General features: G+C 37.7%; 2 protein-coding genes across 2 annotated transcripts; one reads left to right on the top strand and one right to left on the bottom strand.

Moving 5' to 3' along the window:
- The first annotated feature begins 203 nt into the window (after positions 1-203).
- si:dkey-93n13.2 (uncharacterized) lies at positions 204-8349 on the top strand. The gene is made up of 2 exons (XM_063018977.1): positions 204-425; positions 7501-8349. Exons 1-2 carry the CDS (start codon positions 236-238, stop codon positions 8226-8228), a joined length of 918 nt encoding a protein of 305 aa, XP_062875047.1. The 5' UTR covers positions 204-235; the 3' UTR covers positions 8229-8349.
- A 9337-nt stretch (positions 8350-17686) lies between these two features.
- On the bottom strand, positions 17687-20184 carry nupr1b (nuclear protein 1b). The gene is made up of 3 exons (XM_063018872.1): positions 19998-20184; positions 18973-19110; positions 17687-18604 (listed from the first exon to the last, which is right to left on the bottom strand). Exons 1-2 carry the CDS (start codon positions 20092-20094, stop codon positions 18983-18985), a joined length of 225 nt encoding a protein of 74 aa, XP_062874942.1. The 5' UTR covers positions 20095-20184; the 3' UTR covers positions 17687-18604; positions 18973-18982.
- Between the last annotated feature and the right edge of the window lie 327 nt (positions 20185-20511).

Here is a 20511-nt window from a genome sequence, read left to right on the forward strand (position 1 = left end):
CGTCCTCCTCCCTTCCGCTAGGGGTCGCCACAGCAAATTATTTGTCTTCTTGCCCTGTCCTGAACGTCCTCAGCATGCACACGTTTTAGTGGCCTTTATATATCCAAAATAAAACTGTTTGGGATACGGCCTTGTAAGTTCTACAGCGCCGTAGCTATCTAGTGCATCGTTTGTATTTTTCTTTACACCATTTTGAAAAAAAAAGTAACTAAACATAAATAAATAAAACGACACAATGACTAAATTAGATGAGTTAACCTCGTTCTTGCATGAAAGACTTACGGTGGCGGTAAATGAGATTTTAGACACGGTGAACAGGACGATGCAGGAGTATGAAGAGGAAACAGCTCGAATCCGCACAGAAAACAATTATCTTAAAGAATTGTTAAAGAACACAGGACGCAGTTCTACTCAATCCAATGCAGGTACGATTAATTATATAAGATATTAATTTAAATGCACATGCAAGTTACTCTTAAGAATAGACTATGATTATGCATGCTGCCTTATGTTATTTACACAGGAGCTCTTAAAATTGTACTATAAAATAGAAACTAATAATGTAAAAACAATGCTGACTTATTTGTTGACTACAGTTTTATTTTTTATAATACATTCTACTATAGAATTGCTATTTATTCCACTATATTTGTATATAGACCTCTGTTTATGTCTGTGCTGTGAGCATGCTGTTGTATCTGCTGTCAGAAAGCAGGAGATAGCGCTGATACAAATCAAATATTTAATAGTTATTAGTTAATTTGCACATTTTACACTTTGTGGTGTTAGCAGGTATACTACATACTAGAAAAAACATTACTAAATATGAATGTAAAATGTAAATTTTAATTTAAATGTACCTTTTAATTCTACTTTTAATATCAGTAGTGTTAATTTATTCGTATAAATGTTCACTTCATGGTGACTGACACCGTTTTAAAAGAGTAGAGAAATAGAAACAACAAATAATCACAGTTTTTAATTTAAGCCAAGTCAGTAGCCTAAACGTTTAATAGTAACCAGTCTCAAAAGCAACATGCCAACGAACCTTACCTATCAAAACAATTCTACCTAACTGCCAATACTTAACCATGGCTTTACAATTATGTATTACCTTATAGCTGGCACTCTCTTATTTGTAATACTTAATAATAAATAGAATGAATAATATATAAACATAACCACAGATGAGCCAGAACACTGAGACTCCATATGCTGTTAAAACACTTAACTTGACATCTGAAGAAGTCCAGAAATCAAAAGACCAGCAGGTCTTTAAACTAATGTACATTGCACAGGGGGTCATTCTGGTGTCATCTTTTTCACAGGTAAAAATGCACATGTGCCTGGCATTTTAGGTGAGAAAACTGCATTTGTCTGACCAGTCCAGTCTTTTGTTGTCCAGTTATGATGCTGTGTCCCTGCTTTTGCTGGTGGGCTGGAGGTAGTGTGAGCGCGGTAACTGTCCTGTGATTACATAGCCCCCTCCAAAGACCTGATGCATTGTGTTACTTAAAAACACCTAACATTTTGCTAGTATTAAATTTATATGCAATTTGAGCCACAGTAAGCCTTCTGTTGGTCAGTGCCAGATGTCATAGCCTTTCATGTGTTCTATCATCAATGCGTTTTTGTCACCCAACCCTGTTGGTGGTTTGTGACTTGTCCATTCTTGGACCTCTGTCAGTGGGGTAGGCATATTCACAATGGCTGCCATTAAGCGCCTTTTGCTTTTTACATACAGGTATCTGCCCATATTATATTTATAAATATCCATTCCTGCATTTCAGGCCTGCAACACATTCCAAAAAAAGTTGTTACAGTAAAGCATTTACCACTTTGTAATGTTGCCATTCCTTTTCACCACACTTAAAAGTCGTTTCATATTAACAAATGAAATAAAGCTGAGCAGATAAAACATGAAATATGTTGGGTTCAAACTGTCTGCAATCAAATAAAAGTCAAAGCAAAAGTCTAAGGAACACTGCATTTGTATTTTATTTGCATGTTCCATATTGTCCTATTCTGAATACTGAACTGGTTGTGGTGACTTGTGGAAGAACAAGTTCCCAGCTTTCTCATGCTATTTGATGTGAACGAATAGAGTGCAGTGTTTGCCGTAAGGTGTTTCTGCAGAGGAGGAGATCCTGCTACATAAAGGAAATAGCAAGATGCTGCTGGCAGGATCCAACAGTGCTTTGGCTTTTAAATTGCATAGACAAGAGGTTGAAGAGGCCTGCTCCAATCAATCGACTGTTCAAGACATGCCATGGAGGTTCCCGGGAGGTCAACTACGAAAGCCGTAAACAACTGGCAGTATTACTAGAATCAACAACACCAGATATGTTCTTGACTAAACTGTCACCCTTTTCCATACATAAAGGTATTCTGTGAATTGTGGGCAATTAAAAATACCAAAAATAAGATCTGGTCAGATCTTACTTTAGATGAGTGTGCATACACATGAACTAGGAGTGCTGCAAGGCAGCATCATATCAGTAATCCTATTTAATAGCAAAATGAACTATATTGTGTAATCCGTCAGTCCAAACATCATGAGGGGGAGACACCTACCAACAGTAGAACGTAGACTTGCAACTATCCATAAACAATATCCAGAAATGGACAACTCAAAACGGTTTCAGCCTTCCGCTACCGTTATCGTATTTTATCATATTTTATTGTATTTTTATCGTATTTTTCTTTTCATTTTTATCTTTTTACACACTCATGTTATTACTACCGCTCCTGTTGCTCTATTTCTTTTTCATCGGATAATCTCAGCGCCTGTTGGATACTAAAAGACTATGGTGTGTGTGTGTGTTGGATCATTTTAAAAGATGCGGACGCTGGTATGTTTTCTTCACATCCTGAAACGGTTTGGATTACAATTTACAGCTACGTGGTGAACGGTGGTGAGTTTTCCTGCGATCGGCACAATGCTGAACTATTCTGTTGACCAGCTGATGAAGTTCAACAATTACACCACTCCATCGTGTATTCTAGTCATCAAACAGCTTGGACTCCTTCGCCGGCCTCGTTATATTCACAGGGGCTCCCGGAGAAAGCTTGTCCCAGTGAGACTAAGGAACTGCTCGAATGGTAAAGTGGGGTTTTCTCGGCATGCGCCATATACTCCCAATGGCCAGAACTCCCGAGCAGTATCTCCGTGTAGTCTCGAACCGCGTTACACCTGGCTGGTACCTGTGGTTCCTGATCAGCCCGCTACACACCTCCAGCCACGGCAGAGACTCCGAGTCAGAAACAGAGGAGTTAATACTGTCAATCTCAGAGCACTGGAACACACACCGTTACTGCAGTCTCATTCTGTGTCAGTCCATATGGCACTGATAAATGCACGCTCTGTCCATAATAAGACGTTTATTTGAAATTACTTTTTCACTTCTCACGGTTTGGACCTGTTGTTTTTAACTGAGACATGGGCTACAGGTGGTGAATCGGCTAGCAACTCCGTCCCCTTCTTGGAACTATGCCCAATAGACCACTGAAGTCGTGCGTCATTCTGTAGTCCTCGTTATGCCCATATTTGGAGACCCGGGTCTAAGTCAGATTTCCTATAGGAAAAATGAACGGGGTTTTCAAAAAATCGACATCACTCTCTTGTACATCACTGGATCCTCTGAATTACGAGGTTTTTAAAGGATTGTAATACTAATAATGCTACACGAAAGCTAATGCTACTGCGCATTAATTAGACGTCACTGAACTACACCAATCGAATTGCCGGAAAGAGCAGCCCGCTTTTGTTGAGTACAACCAAAGGCGTAACACCCGACTATCCTTGCTTTCTACTTTAATGTAGCTAGCTACTAAAAATATAAAGTAAAACTTGTGAATATCACTCCACTGTTACACTGGTGAATCACACTGCTTCGTGCGGTTATTTAAGAGGCTTATAAAAGAAAAACTAAATAAAAATGTAAGAGGCTTCCAGTCTAGTGATGTCAATTCAGTGTGCAGTAGCATTAGCTTACATGTAGCAATATTCATATTTTGACTCTTTAACGACTTCATAATTCAGAGGATCCAGTGATAATAGACAGAAAAATCTCCATAAAACAAAACGTAACAGCTCTGGAACATTTTTTATGACTACAGGATGCGAGAGAGGCAATTTGCGAAATCTCCATTCATTTTTCCCATTCAAAATTTCTGTTAGACCCGGGTTACCAAATATGGGCATAACAATATGGCGTGGACTACAATATGATGACACGACTTCAGTGGTCTATAGACTGCGGTTTCTTTAGTTTACCTCGGAATATGGGTAGAGGCGGAGGAGTTGCGGTGGTTTTTAAACAGCGTCTGAGATGCCAAATGCTAAATATTGGGACTTAAAAGTTTTGAAGCACTGGTTTTTAAATCTCACTCTGTTCTTCCATTACTCTGTGCAGTAGTATACAGACCTCCAAAACCAAACAGCGACTTCATCACTGAGTTTGCTGAATTCCTTGCTATGATTGTACCTATGTCTGACAGCATTCTGCTTCTTGGTGATTTTAATATTCATGTCTGCTGCCCTGATAAATATCAGGTGAATGATTTTAATCAACTACTGGACTCTTTTAGTTTTATTCAACATATTCATAAGCCCACCCATATGCAAGGTCACACACTTGATTTGGTGTTTTCATCTGGTTTTGATATTGACAAACTAGATATCGAGGAGGCTAGTTTCTCTGATCATATGCCAGTAGTCTTTAGCTCAACTTTAACTGCGCATTTCCCTGCTCCTGTTTTAGGGCACTGGTCAAGGATTATCACTTCGTCTACATCTAACGATTTTTCCAGAGCCTTTTCTGACATGTTAAAATTGCCCAACTATGGTCAGACTCATGCTAATGTGGATGAGTTAGTTACTTCTTTTAATTATAACTGATCAACTGTTCTGGATTCTCTTGCCCCTATGAAATTTAAACGCTTAAAACCAAAAGTTCAGCCCTGGTTAAATGCATCCACACAGGAAATTAGACAGGCTTGTAGAAGAGCGGAACGGAAATGGAGAAAGGACAGATTGCTAGTATGTTTGGATATTTTTAAAGGTTGCCTGGAAGACTATCAGCTAACTGTTAAGTCTGCTAGAGGGGCATACTTTTCAAGCATAATTGCCAAAAATTACAACAGACCTAAATTCTTTACTGAAATCATCACCTGAAGTTGGAAATGTTCCTTCTCCTAGAGTATGTGAAGAGTTTTTAAACTTTTTTTGTGAAAAAAACTGAAACAATTAGGTCTGGCATTACTTACTTGGGTATAGATTCTCCACTTCCACCACCGTGCCCAGGTGTGTTTAAAAAGTTTGAGGCTGTTTCAATCTCCGAATTAACAGATTTGGTGCTGAAAACAGAGCCAACAACCTCCCCACTTGATGTGATACCCCCACAGATAGTTAGGGAGACATTTGATATATTAGGACCTTTTGTCCTGGATATCATGAATACTTCCCTAGCCACTGGTACTGTTCCAGCATGCTTTAAACATACTGTAGTTACACCTTTGCTCAAAAAGCATAATCTTGATGCTACAGTGGTTAGTAACTATAGGCCGATTTCTAAATTACCATTCTTGGCTAAATTGCTGGAAAAGGTTGTATATTCTCAGCTTTTACCATTTTTGAGTAGAGATGGTATTTTTGAGATTTTTCAATCTGGCTTTAAGTCTATGCACAGCACTGAATCTGCTCTTCTGAAGGTGACAAATGACTTGCTACTTACTGTTGATGAGGGTAATTGTGCCATCCTCATTTTATTGGACCTTAGTTCTGCTTTTGATACTGTTGACCATGACATACTTGTTGGTCGCCTGGAAAAGTGGGTGGGGTTACAGGGAGAGGCCCTGAATTGGTTCATTTCTTATTTTAAGAATAGAACCTTTCCAGTGAATATTAGCAGCTATTTCTCTTCTTCTGCTGATGTCTCTTGTGGTGTTCCACAAGGGTCCATACTAGGGCCCCTCCTTTTTTCTCTCTATATGCTGCCATTAGGTCAAATAATTAGGAAGCACAATGTCAGCTTTCACCTGTATGCTGATGACATACAGCTTTAACTTCCCATTAGACCGAATGACAATGGCTCGTTAACGTCTCTTAGCAGTTGTCTTGAGGACATAGGGAGGTGGATGGCTGACAATTTCCTTCAGCTGAATGAAAGCAAGTCAGAGGTTATCGTTTTTGGGGGTCCTCATCACATCGATAGTGTCTCCAATAACCTTGGTCACTTGTCTACATGTGTCAAAACATCTGTGAGAAATCTTGGTGTTATCTTTGACTCTGACTCAGATTTTATAAACAAATCAACTCTGTGGTAAGGAATAGCTTCTTCCAGCTCAGAAATATTGCGAAGATTAAGCCTTTTCTCTGCTATTCTGACCTGGAAAAAGTTATTCATGCATTCATTTCTGCATGAATTGACTACTGTAATTCTCTGTATATTGGGATTAATCAGTCTCTGTTGCGGCGCTTACAGGTAGTCCAGAATGAAGCAGCAAGGTTACTGACTAATACCAAGAAAAGAAACCATATTACACCCGTCCTTGCCTCACTACATTGGCTGCCTGTTCAGCACAGGATTCATTTTAAAGTGCTTTTATTTGTTTTTAAAGCGCTTAATGGTCAAGCCCCGGCTTATCTCGGTGGTATGCTTTCTCCCGCAACCACACAGCGATCTTTAAGATCAGCCACTCAGAATTTGTTGACTGTTCCTAAGGCTCGTTTGAAGCTAAAAGGTGATCGTGCATTTGCAGTTTATGCTCCGAGGCTATGGAACACTCTACCTCCTAATATTCGACAAGCACCTTCGGCCGCTGTTTTTAAATCACTCCTAAAAACATACCTTTATAAGCTGGCATTTGAACAGTGAGGAGCCGTGGTAATTATAATTGTTTAGTCTATTTTTATCTGTTTTATTTTGTCTCTTACTCTGTATTTTTATTTGGTTTTACTTTTTTAACATAATGTTGTCTTATGTATGCTTGTTCGATGTACAGCACTTTGGTCAGCGTAAGTTGTTTTAAGAGTGCTTTATAAATAAAATTTACTTACTTACTTACGTCCAAACACTTTTTTACAATCAATACACACACCTGTACAACTTAAAACCAAAACAGATTAGGACATTGAACAAGACCAACTCTGAATAGACTAAATATCCTGACGACCATCTTAACAAATGCCAGCAGCCCACACCAGGGGATTTCAAGAAACCAAAAATGCATAAAAGAAGGATTTGTAGTTTGTTTTCAGGCTGTTATATCAATCAAAAGGGGTGTTACGCAGTACTGGTTTAGTAAGGTAAACATTTACACAGGCTACAACCTTTTTAATGTATATAAAGTATCTCTGAATTAACTTAACCTACCGGTAAAAAGAAGCGGCATAGGTAAAACTTCTGAAAAGAATTGCTTCTGCAGAGAATTCACTAAAATGTGCTAAAACTAGGACTGCATTTGGCCTTGTCTTATTTTGATTTTTTTTCATTTTAGATGAAGTTGCTGCTGTGTACCCTGAGAATCATGACTGCATCTTAAGCTTGGAGCAGCAACCAAAGCCCCAGGAAAGCCTGAGTCAACCCCAAGCACCAAAGAAAGAAAACGACAGCATAAAAACAGAGCCGTTCTCCCCACCATGTCCTGCTGATCCTGAGATTGAACCCGAAAAAACAAGGAATACTGTGGTACCTTCCCAGTGTACGCCTCTCTTAAACACACATTCTGTTGATCAGGAGGTGATTGACTACAATTTCACTGCAAAGGTTAAAGTAGAGTCCATGACCAAAGAGCCACACTCAGGTGATGCATCAGACAACGTAGACATCAGCAACCAGTGCTGGTCCCCACCAAACCTGGATCTGCTTTCTGAAAACAGTTATCAGAGCAGAGTACAACAAGGATCTGGACAGCAGTCATGGAGCACTGAAAGTGTTTGTACAACTGACTACGCCTTTCAAAACCAGACTGCAGAGTTCCAGGCTGCATTTAGCTATGCACAAAGAACCATATGCAGTAACAGGCACTGTACCAGTAAACACTGTGAACTGCAGAAAAGGACTACATCCAAATCAAGCCCTGTATGGCAGTATTTCTCACTGAAAGCAGGAGACTGTAGTAAAGCAGTGTGTCTTATGTGCAAGGCAGTGATATCTCGTGGTGTAAAAGAGTACACCACATCAGCGCTGTTAAAACACCTTCGTATGAAACACGGCAAATGTTGATATTGTACTTTTATTTATTTTATTTTTTTAAATAAGTATTTAATCAAGCGCTGGTATTCCAAACGTTCATAAATTAACATCTGCACCTATATTTACTTATTTGTTTATTTACAGATTAAAAACGTGTATCATCAAACAAAACATGCTCTGACCTATACATTTGTGCAGTTTCTTTGTACTCTGCTAATAAGTCAAGTCAACTTTATTTATATAGCGCTTTTTACAATATACATTGTCTCAAAGCAACTTTACAAAATCCAGGACCAACAGATACAAAAACCCCTGTTGAGCAAGCCGAGGGCGACTGTGGCAAGGAAAAACTCCCTGAAAATTACAGGAAGAAACCTTGAGAGGAACCAGACCCAGCAGGGCCCATCCTTCTTGGGTGGCCTGGAGGATACTTTAAATAAATACACGATTTACACAAATCATACAAACACAGAATTAAATGATCTAAAAGTCATAACTGGTAATAAATAGATAAATAAACAATTAAATAATAATAGAGTTGTTATCCGCTCTAGTCTTCAATAAAGTCTGTAGTGATTTCTTGTCGTTGCAATTACTCCAGACCCGTCACATCTGACAGGAGCAGCATCGTTGTCCCGGCAGTCTCGACTTTAATCCTTAACCTCGGCGGGTAAACAGGTTTCCATCAGAATGCCCTCGGGGTAAAACAACAGAGAATGTAGTTAATAATGTACAATGCTAGTTGACAAACAGTTTTACAGAGAGTTTTAGACTCCGGCAGCCCTAATTATTACAGCATAACTAAAAGGGAGAGCAAGCAGGTAACAAGGTCATGAAGGCTTTCACAGGACATCAGCGCCCATCTCCCCACCGTCATCAAACCTGAGTGATCGGACAAGAGAGGCAGGACGACAGCAACCCAACATCCCTGATCACCACAATTTTCTATGACCAAGAACCCCCAAGCTCTGCGCCTTTGTCTATACTAATCAAAAGCCTGAGAAAATAAATATGTTTTCAGTCTAGACTTAAACATTGAGACTGTGTCCGAATCCCGAACAGAGGCAGGAAGATTATTCCAAAGTTGTGGAGCTTTGTAAGAAAACGCTCTTCCACCAGCCGTGATCTTTTTAACTCTAGGAACTATAAGTAACCCTGCATCTTGTGAACGAAGTGGACGTGCTGGATTGTAGTAATTAATAAACTCACTCAGATACCGTGGAGCCAGACCATGTAGCGCTTTATAGGTTAGTAAAAGTATTTTGTAATCAATGCGAAATTTAACTGGCAGCCAGTGTAGAGATGATAGAACAGGAGTAATATGGTAAAATTTTTTAGTTCTAGTTAGCACTCGAGCTGCTGCATTTTGAACTAACTGGAGTTTGTTTAAGGATCTACCAGAGCATCCTGTTAGAAGAGCATTACAATAATCTAACCGAGAAGTTATAAACGCATGGATCAGTTTTTCGGCGTCATTAACAGATAGTATATTTCTTATTTTAGAAATGTTACGCAAATGATAGAAAGCAACTCTAGTAATATTATTAACGTGTGTATCAAATGAGAGATCTGAATCTATTGTGACACCTAAGTTTTTTACATCTGGGCTGGGAGTAACAGAGAACGTGTTTAAGTTTAGCACCAGGTTAGACAACTTGTCTCTTGCAGCTTTAGAGCCAACAAGTAAAACCTCAGTTTTATCTGAATTAAGTAAAAGAAAATTACACGACATCCAGTTTTTTATGTCGTTTACACAATCTTCTATCTTATTGATTGTGTCAGTATCATTTGGTTTGGCTGATATATACAGCTGTGTGTCATCTGCATAGCAGTGAAAGTTTATGCCATGTTTATGAATAATTTCACCTAGTGGAAGCATATAGAGTGTAAATAATAGCGGTCCCAGTACCGACCACTGTGGAACACCATACTTTACTTTTGTAGTTTCCGAGCATTTATTATTTACATAAACGAATTGAGAGCGGTCAGTCAGATATGATTTAAACCAAGAGAGTGCGAGTCCTTTAACACCTACTGTATTTTCTAGCCTCTCCAGTAAAATGTTATGATCGACCGTATCAAACGCTGCGCTAAGATCTAATAGAACAAGAAAAGAGACACATCCATTATCAGAAGACATTAACAACTCGTTAACTACTCTAATTAATGCGGTTTCGGTACTATGGTTGGGTCTAAATCCTGATTGAAATTTTTCATGAATACAATTTTCATTCAAATAAGAACATAGCTGTTTGGAAACGACTTTTTCTAATATCTTTGAGACAAAAGGAAGGTTTGAAATTGGCCTATAATTAGCTAGTACATGTGGATCAAGATTAGGTTTTTTAATCAGGGGTTTAATAACAGCACTTTTAAACAATTTAGGTACATATCCAAGGCTAAGGGATGCATTGATTAATGTAAGCAGGGGCTCTACAATAGCTGGGAGTAAATCTTTAAGTAGACGAGTTGGAACAGGATCGAGTATACACGATGATGACTTCGATGATTTAATCAACACAGTTCATTTTGGGAGATTGGATTAAAGGAATTTAGTTGGATTAACTCGTTACTGTTATCATCACTGTTCTCACCAATGCTGCTCAGAGTGAGTCCATACTTAACATTGGCAGGTGACACACTCTGACTCTGAAGTCGTATTTTTTCTATCTTGTCATTAAAGAATTTTAAAAAATCATCGCTGGTACAGTCAGACGGTATATTAGATTCAGTTTCATTGACGTTTTTAGTTAATTTGGACACTGTCTCAAAAAGGAATCTGGGATTGTTTTTATTTTTCTTTATTAGGGACGAATAATATAAAGATTTAGCTTTTATAAGTGCATGTTTATACTCAGTTAGAGCATCTTTCCAAGCAATCTTATACACTTCCAGTGTAGTGTGACGCCACTTGCGTTCTAATTTCCGTGCTGCTTGTTTAAGTGCGCATGTGTGGTCATTGTACCAAGGAGCAAGTTTTTTCTCCCTAATCAGTTTAGTTTTAAGTGGGGCTACGTTATCTAAGGTTGCGCGCAATACAGTCTCTAGGTTTTGAGTTGCCTGATCTAGTTCTTTAGGTTCCGATGCTGATATATTTGGTAATTCTGGTAGGCAGTTTATGAACGCTGCTGCAGTTGCAGATGTAATAGTGCGCTTATATTTAAAACGATTTGGTTGCTGTACCTTATTGGACAGGGACACTTCATAAATTAGTAGAGAGTGATCAGAGATTAAGTCATTCTGTGGTACAATTTCCAGGTTGTCTATGTTTATACCATAAGTAAGTATTAATTCTAAGGTATGTTTACAGCGGTGAGTGGGTCCTGTTACATTTTGGGTGATGCCTAAAGATTCTAAAATAGAGTCAAACGCAGTTTTGAGTGGATTACACTTATCCTCATAATGGATATTAAAGTCACCAACAATTAAAGCTTTCTTAGTTGATAAAACTAATTTAGAAAGAAAATCGGCAAATTCGTTAAGAAATTCTGAGTAAGGACCAGGGGGTCGATAAACAGTAACCAGCTTAAACATACTAGTTTTATCAGATGAACATTTATTGGTTATGTCAGAGATAAGAACTTCAAACCAGTTTGTTATGGGAGTTGATTTTACAGTAAGACCTATGTCCTTGTCATAAATTGCGGCTATTCCTCCACCACGACCACTAAGACGTGGCTTATGTTCATAACTGTAACCCGGAGGAGATGCTTCATTTAAACCTAGATACTCATCAGGTCTAGCCCAGGTCTCAGTTAAACAAAGTGCACTAAGACTATTATCTGTAATTATTTCATTTACAATTACTGTTTTGCATGCAAGTGACCTGATGTTTAGAAGTCCTAACTTTAGTTTAGCTTTACTATGGTTTTCATGATGCTCATTTAGATTAATTTTAATTAAGTTATTATGACATACTTTTTGATTTTGTTTTGGCTTACACCTGCCACGGTAAACAGACACAGTCTCAATGGTTTGTGATCTAAGGATTCCGGGTGACGTCCGATGGCGACTCGCAGACAGTTGGTTAGGCCTGTTAGTCTGCTGCCTGGTCTTGGCTCTGGATAGTCATTTAACACTATCTGCCGCTACACTAACGCGGTGGTAAAGCCTGTCACCTATGCTGCAAGAAATGCGAGCAGCACCCTCCCACGTGGGGTGGACACCTTCCCGCTTCAAAAGACCAGGCCTTCCCTCAAAGGTGGACCAATTATCTACAAAATCAATGCAGTTTTCTGAGCACCATTTAGACATCCAGCGGTTCAGCGACAACAACCTGCTGTAGGTTTCGCCACTGGGTCGAATCGGTAAGGGGCCAGAGCACACTACTGCCTCAGACATCGACCTAGCTAACTCACACACCTCTTTAACATTACTCTTAGTAACCTCAGACTGCCGTAAACGAACATCATTAGTGCCGACGTGGATAACAATCTTCGAAAATCTACGATTAGCATTAGCCAGCACTTTCAGGTTTGCTCTGATGTCAGGCGCCCTGGCCCCCGGAATACAAGAGACTATGGTTGCTGGTGTCTCTATGGGGGTTGCAATACGCACGTGTCGGAGCTGAGAATCTCCTATAACCAGAGCACTTACATTAACAGGCTGCTCAGCGGGTGGCTCACTGAGTGGGGAAAACCTGTTGGACACGTGCAACTGAGATGGTCGGTGCTTTGCCCTACGACTATGTCGCCGAGACGTCACCCAGTCGCCCCGCTGTGAGGGCTCTAATGCCGGAGTCTGGGGTTCTACACCTGAACTGCTGGCATTCGGGACTGCTACAGCTGAATCTAAACACTCACTAGTAGTAGTCTGTTCTAAAGCCCGAATGCGCCCTTCCAACACTGAGATCTTCTCCGTCAGACTAACAACTAATCTACACTTATCACATGTAAAGTTATCACTAAACACGGAGAAGGAATAACTGAACATGTTACACTCGGAACATGGATATAATGCTCCTGCTGGGGCCATAATAACAGAGAAATGTACTTAGCTTTACAAGATGAGTTGGAGATGATGTTTATGTTGGTTTCACCGGCGCTTCTGCTGGTAGTCACAGAAGAACGGCTTTAATTCCAGATGAAACAGGCGATGATAAGCTGGAATACAAAAACCACCAACCAAACCAACACAAACGCGCTTCGTTCGGACAAAAGCGGCTGTAATTCTAAAGGAGAACGGTGTTATGCACTGGTGTACTAAACAAATAAACGTGCTTCCTACGAACAGAAACGGTTATAACTCCCCACAAAACAAAGGTGTTTTAAGAGCTGAAATACAGAACACAACCAAACACAAACGCGCTTCGTGCGGACCGAAAACGGTTTTAATTCTGGATAATTAAGATGTTTATGCGCTGAAGTACAAAAACAAACAAAACCGGCTTCATTCGGATGCCGGTAGCAGAAGTTTCCTAGTTTCCAACACAGCACGAATTTACGTTAGTAAACACAAGCGCTTTTTTACGATAAACAAAATAAAACTAAATCAACAACACACGGAAGATTCACTAATAAACCCAATAGAGAAAAATTACATTAAGGTGTAACATTAAAAGTTCCAAGCTGACAGATTTGCTTGAACGTAAATTACTGTTTGGTACAAAATAAAACTCAATTTTTTAATGTTCATTGGTCTCTTTGTTTTAAACCTAAAACAGAGTCTATCTTTGTGTGTGTGTGTTTACTTTTTCTATCCAGTACATCTACTTAGATGCATAAAAACAAAAGCTATCCATTAAGTATTAAAATTTAAGTTTGGAGGTAGCTTTGAATTTATAGGTTTGCAGTATAAGGTTAGTAAAGATGTGTGAATAGCTGTGGATTGTGCTGAAACTGGGCGCTCGGGTGGTGGTCTGTTGTGCTAGCACACTACCAATGAGATCCAGGTTTAAATCTAAGTAGTTCTATCGGCCAGCAGTCTACACAAACACGATTGGCTATGTCTGAACGGTTAGAGTACTGGACTAGTAATTAGAAAGTTGCAGGCTTAAGCCCTGCCACCATCAAGTTGCCACTGTTGGGCAACAGAGAAAGGCTCTTAACTCTTAATGTATTTTTAAGCAAAGGCACATTTTTTTTAACAAGCAACATGTGCCAAGAAAGCTTTTGGTTGCAACTTAAAACAAACACTCTGTTTATGGTTTCTGTTTAATCCTAAAACAATAACCTATATGGAAATCACTGTTTTGTGTTAAGCATCAAATTATAATCTCAAACACAGTCTAAAATTAACTGAATAATCCTGATGAAAACATGTCATCAGACAGACATGTTCAAATTGCTCTTTTTTAGTTAAATGTTTTAGTTCAATGTTGACAGAGTTCTGAAGACTCTGTATTGTTTGGATCAGAAGAAATTTGGTACTGTTAGAGCAAAAAGCCTGCTCCATAATAGATGGGTAGCCATTGAGCTCTTGTGATCTTACGAATGTGGACTTACATTAGAAGATACTTGAACATGGTTAAAGATCAGGGATTGGCAGGCGGTATGGGTTTAAGTAAAGCTGTTCTGCCATGGTGTAGATGGGACAAGAAATGGAGTAGGGGTGATCCTGAAAGAAGAGTACATCAAGAGTGTAGTGGAGGTAAAAAGAGTGTCTGACGAAGTGATGAGTGTGAAGCTGGATATTGATGGAGTGCTGATGAATGTTATCAGTGCATATGCCCCACAAGTGGGTTGTGGAGATGGAGCAGAAAGAAGATTTCTGGATACGGTTAGATGAAGTGGTGGGTACCCAAAGAAGAGTTGTGATTCATCAGATTGCTGTACTCTTCACACTACACAACTTGATCTTTTGTCATCAGGAATCTGTGGTTTAAACGGAGCCCCTAAGGCGACATCCCCTAAAAAAATTAAAAAACGCGTGGCAACGCCTTATTAACGCGTTCCCACACCTTATTAAGTCGTGGCCAAGCATTAATAAGGCGTGGGAACGAGATAATTAAGTCGTGGCCACGCATTATTAAGTCATGGCCAAGCATTAATAAGGCATGGGAATGAGATCGTGGCCACGACTTAGAAAGGTTGAAACAGTTGAATATTGTTTACTCTGTTCCCTTTCTTGACTATCGTGTCAATAAACAGAATGGACGATTAAAGCATTGTACTTGCTTACTTTATATTTATTAAATCTACAACAGTAGCGAACATTAACGTATGTATAAACATTACTATGACAACCCGCATGCATCTTTGTGTGCGTCGCTCTAACAGTTCCATACTGAAACATAAAACCATCACACGTTCCATACATTAACACATATTGTTAAAGGCTCCATATGAAACAGTTAAATATGGTGTGATCATCTGTTACACCCAGGAGGGAGACTGCATATTACATCAAGGCTCCAAAACAAACAATCTACGGCTAACAATATGTGTATTTTTTTTAAAGGCCAAGAAGCATCTTTGGACTTCTTTAATAAGTAGGTTTTAAATCAACAAGTTTATATATTTTAATAAATGTGTAATATTAACTGTTAAATATTATATAATTTTTATAATATTATAATATATTATAATGTTAAAAAGAATGTATGTTGTAATTACATTCCACAAGCTATTTGCAGATATGGTGAACAAAACTAAGTAAAATGGGCAATTTTGGCAGCTGTTGTCTTTTATTTGACTTAATATTTCTAGTCTCATACACACCACATGTGCCACCAAGAACTATCTACCATCTCTACTGGCTCTTTTGAAATTACTAAAGGCTAGTTGCTAGGTAACTGAATGAGATTCTCAAACTAGTACCAAGAAGAGAACATAGAGAGATAAGCTAAGAAGACAGGTACAATAAATACTCAACAGTACCAGGGGCATATACACACTCTAGGACACATGTGAGCAGAGTTTACCTCCATGTGTGGACCTTTCAGTCAGTCTTTACTTTAATTTTATATAATAGACTTTTATACTGTCAGTTTCACATATCATGGCATATTGAAGAATAGAAAAAGAAACATTTGGATAGTTTGGCATTAATACAATATAGTACTCAATATATAATATAGTATTCAACTTGAATTGAATTAGATCACCAAAATAATTACACCATCACTTGAAGCAGATCCTTATTTTTTAGCACACAAGAATCTACATCTACAATAATCAAAATTGTTGGCACAAATCTACCAATGCTAGATTATATTTACTTGTATATTAGTAGCTTGTCAGGTTTCTACAGTGTGGCATAAAATTATTTAATTGCCTTTCATATTACAAACCCCGTTTTTAGAAAAGTTGGGATGTTTAGTAAAATACAATTAAAAATAATCTGTAATTTGTTAATTGTTTTAAATGTTTATGTGACTGATAAAAGTAGAAAGAAAAGATTTCCAGTGTTTTCAATGATCAACTTCATTGCATTTTGTAAATAGAAACATATTTATAATTTAATGCCTGCAATACACTTCAAAAAGATGGGACAGGGCATGTTTACCCTTACGTTACATCACCTTTTTAATTAATGAGACTTTTTAATGTGGCATTTCTGCAGCATTTCTAAATATACTGTATGTATGGTTTTTGTTTGTCTTTGCAAAATTCTGGTTGCATTTCCTGATACAGTGGCATACATGTTCCTGACAACAGTTTCCGAAAGTGTATTTATATCACAGTAGAACAATGGTTTCTAATGCAATGCTATCTAAGGGCTTTTTACTATAATTGCATATATTAGAATGTAAAACACCTTAATTGTTTGCAAACTTGCACTGAGAAATGTTCTTTGTAAAATGATTGCTAATTCTATCATGACGTTTGGTACTTAATTAAGTGGTAAGCCTTGCTTTTGTCAGCTAAATAAGGCTTCACAAAAATTAACACATCACATTCATCTGTTATTAGCGTTTAACAAAATGACCCAGCTTTTCTAGAAAATGAGTTTGTATTAAAAATAATTGTAGTTTTTTCACCAACTGATGCACACATAATATTTATAAAGTAGAGTAACGTGGCTTGTTTGCAGTGGGTGTTCAGTAGGTTTGAGGTCAGGCCAGTTGCTCCACCCCAAATGTGTAGGACCACAGTTATGATGAATCAAAAAAAGAACATTCCACAAATAGTTGCCACAAAATTTGGCATTTTCATTTATATATTTGAGTTTATACACGTTAGCACCGAGTGTGGCTGAATTTCCTAAACTCATTAACTGGTAGTAATACGTATATGTAACTCATCGTACATTCATGTTTATACAATTTTAATCCTAACATTCTGGTCCACATACCTGATTTGGTACAGTTTTTATGCCAGATGCTTTTTCTGAGGTTTATATAGAAAATTCACTGTTAATCCATGTAAGCCTTTTTTTAAAACTGTATTTTGTATTAATCTGTAACAGCACTTTCAGATAGTTCCCTGAAACAGCGTTTCATACAGCATTATCGCTTCAGTCCACTGGTGCACTACTTTCGGTTCAAAATACTGCCACCTTTTGACCAACATGAGTACTGTTCTAATAAGAAAACAAAACACAACCGCTTTAATTCATCATTTAATTCGAGTAATAAAATATGTGTAATAATTCCAGTAATAATTGAAGTGCCCTTACACCAAAAGATTAAACATTTGCTAACAATTAAGCATTACTTGGATCTTTATGTGAACTCTTTATGAAACCTGATATATAGCTTTGTAAGAGACAAACTCATTTTACCTAAATGTAAACTAAACGTACTAAAAGTAGCTACAACCCATACTCCCATTGGAACACTTTTGCTATAAAATATGTGTTACATATGTTTTCCTGCTTAGACTGTAATTCATTAATCAATGCATTTAATTAAGACATAAAAGTAAAAATTTTGTGTTCTTAGTTTGGGCAAAATGTGTTTGTGTATTATTATGGTGGTTTAATCATATTTTAATGAACCATATTTTATTAGGTAATACAAATTGTTTAATCATTTATTGTTAAAAATAACAATACTTATTCACTTCTGACCACCAAATGTGCATTCTTTCCAAGGCCGTAGCTATGAATTGAACATGGGGGTCTAGTGCAGTGGTCCCCAACCACCGGGCCATTTATTACCGTGCCGCACAGAAAGAATAAATAATTAGAGATCGCTACATCAGCAATCAAAACACTACTTTTTTATGGGTGTTATTGTCTTCAATCACCCCTAGGTTATCTGAATATTGAGGGGGGGGGTGTCCTCCACAGTGTATATTGTGATTACGTGATTACGGCCTTGCTTCTTTCTCATTTTAAACACTTCAACCACGGCACTGTACATGAACTGTACCCTAAACTGAACAGCCAAAACTGAATGGGCAACAAGCATAGCTTCACACTTATCATTCAAGCCTTGCTGGAATCTGCAAGACTAAACGATCTTCTGCCTTTTAAATGCTGATGCAGAGGTGCTCAAGGTCGGTCAAGCAGTCCAAACTATTCTGAAAAGAGAAATGAGAATGTTTACATTTTTGTCACATAATTATATACCTATTTTTGCCAGTTTCCACACACTAGCAAGTGCTTCCGCTAAAACATTTTTGTAAGATTTTATAGGCCAGATCGACTTGCTTGGAGAAGGATGCTTTTAACATACATTTAATTACCTGAACTCACTGATAATAATAAATGAATTATGTGTAAATTAAAGGGAAAAAATTATATTTAAAAAAAAATTATATCCATTCAAAATTATGATCTCAGTAAAGTATGCAAAAAATCAATGGGTGTAAATACTATATAAATCCCCTGTATATTAAACTATACATAGTAGCTTATAAGATAAATAAAGGAAAACTGATTGAGTTACCTTTGTAGTCTCAGTCTTTGGCCTTTTTCTCAGCATTCTGAAGTTTCTCAACAATTTTGCGCTCATGGCCAGCGGGGTTGTGTCGATTGGTGTTGCAGCTGGCCTCCTTCTTTGTTCTGCCTTTGCGACTTGCACACTCTGCCAGTATCACAAAGTATTAGACACTAAAAGAACAAAACTAAATGACCAGCCCTCTAGTAAAACAGTGTTCTTTTTTCTCTCTCGTACAGACTGCTAAGTGTAATGTGGGTGATTTGCATCCCATTAGCCTCACTGTTTATTCCCTTTCCTACTGTTGTAAAGAATTAGATTTACTGGTTATTTTATAATAAACCTTTGGACATGATCAAATTACGGAGATGTGGTCCACCTAGTCTAATTCACATTCTAGAATTATTTCAAAATACAGTTAAATACTACTATATGGTACTATTATTAGTATAGGCTACTGCAGCAAGCTTGTAGACTTAATAGTTCAGACCACCTTATAGGGTATTCTTGGTGGCTAAAAGTTATTTGCACCTCAAAATATCTATAAGATGATTTTTTTTTTTTTTTTTTTTGCTGGTTGTGATTTACGATCAACCTTTAAGCAAAAAAGATAAACTGAATAGTTTGGGGTATCAGATGGAAATATTTGTTTGGTACTACATGCTGATGTGCTAAATACTAGAAAAAGTCTACATCATCCAATAATGGTAACCAATTGATACATACATGACGATGTACATTTTTAGTTCTTTGTTAGTGTTTTCTCCTTAAGATAATTTTATAAATACATGGCATTTGTAAAAACATCAAGGTATTTTTATTTTGGTATTATTTAGGAAGCAAGAATCAGTCACCCTTATAAAAATAACCATTATAAAAATACTGTGTTATAGTTAGGCTGGTAAAGTTTTGCATAGGCATGTCTAAAGTTCAGCCCAGGGGCCATATGAGGCCCGGTGACAGTTTGCTTCTGAAGCTTTACACAATATTTACTTCCTCATGATTTGGCAAAAAGTAACCTGTGAAATACATACCTGTGTAGCGGTCTGTCAGATTGTAATATTCATATTCATCATAGTAGCGATCCTCAAAAGTTGTAGGCTTCAGGTTTTTCACTTCAGTGTGACTCATTTTTAAACCACTTAATACTTCAAACAAATTCCACAGGTTTACTCCAGTCAGTTTAGGTTTAGAACAGCAAAAAGTAAAAGTAATGCTGCCAAAGAGAATTTCTCAGCTGTTTATATAGACAAGCCACTCCTCTAGACACTGTACCAGACTGAGTCACAAAGTTGCATCAGATCTAAGTTAATGTTTCATTAGAGAGCCATTCCCAACACCTCCACTTCCAAAACAACATAAAATTTCCTTGTTTTGACTTCAGTCCACATTCTGTTCTGCATATTTACCATATGTGAGCCGCATCAAATTATGAATTAGTAATTTCTTTTTAATTCTTTTATGCCTGTTGTGAGTTCTACATTGTGTTAATTACAAGTATGCAATTACTTTGAACAAAAATTTCAACACATTTGCTTTTTTTAAAAA

The sequence above is a fragment of the Trichomycterus rosablanca genome, chromosome 22 (assembly GCF_030014385.1).
Source record: "Trichomycterus rosablanca isolate fTriRos1 chromosome 22, fTriRos1.hap1, whole genome shotgun sequence".
Lineage (NCBI taxonomy): Eukaryota > Metazoa > Chordata > Actinopteri > Siluriformes > Trichomycteridae > Trichomycterus > Trichomycterus rosablanca.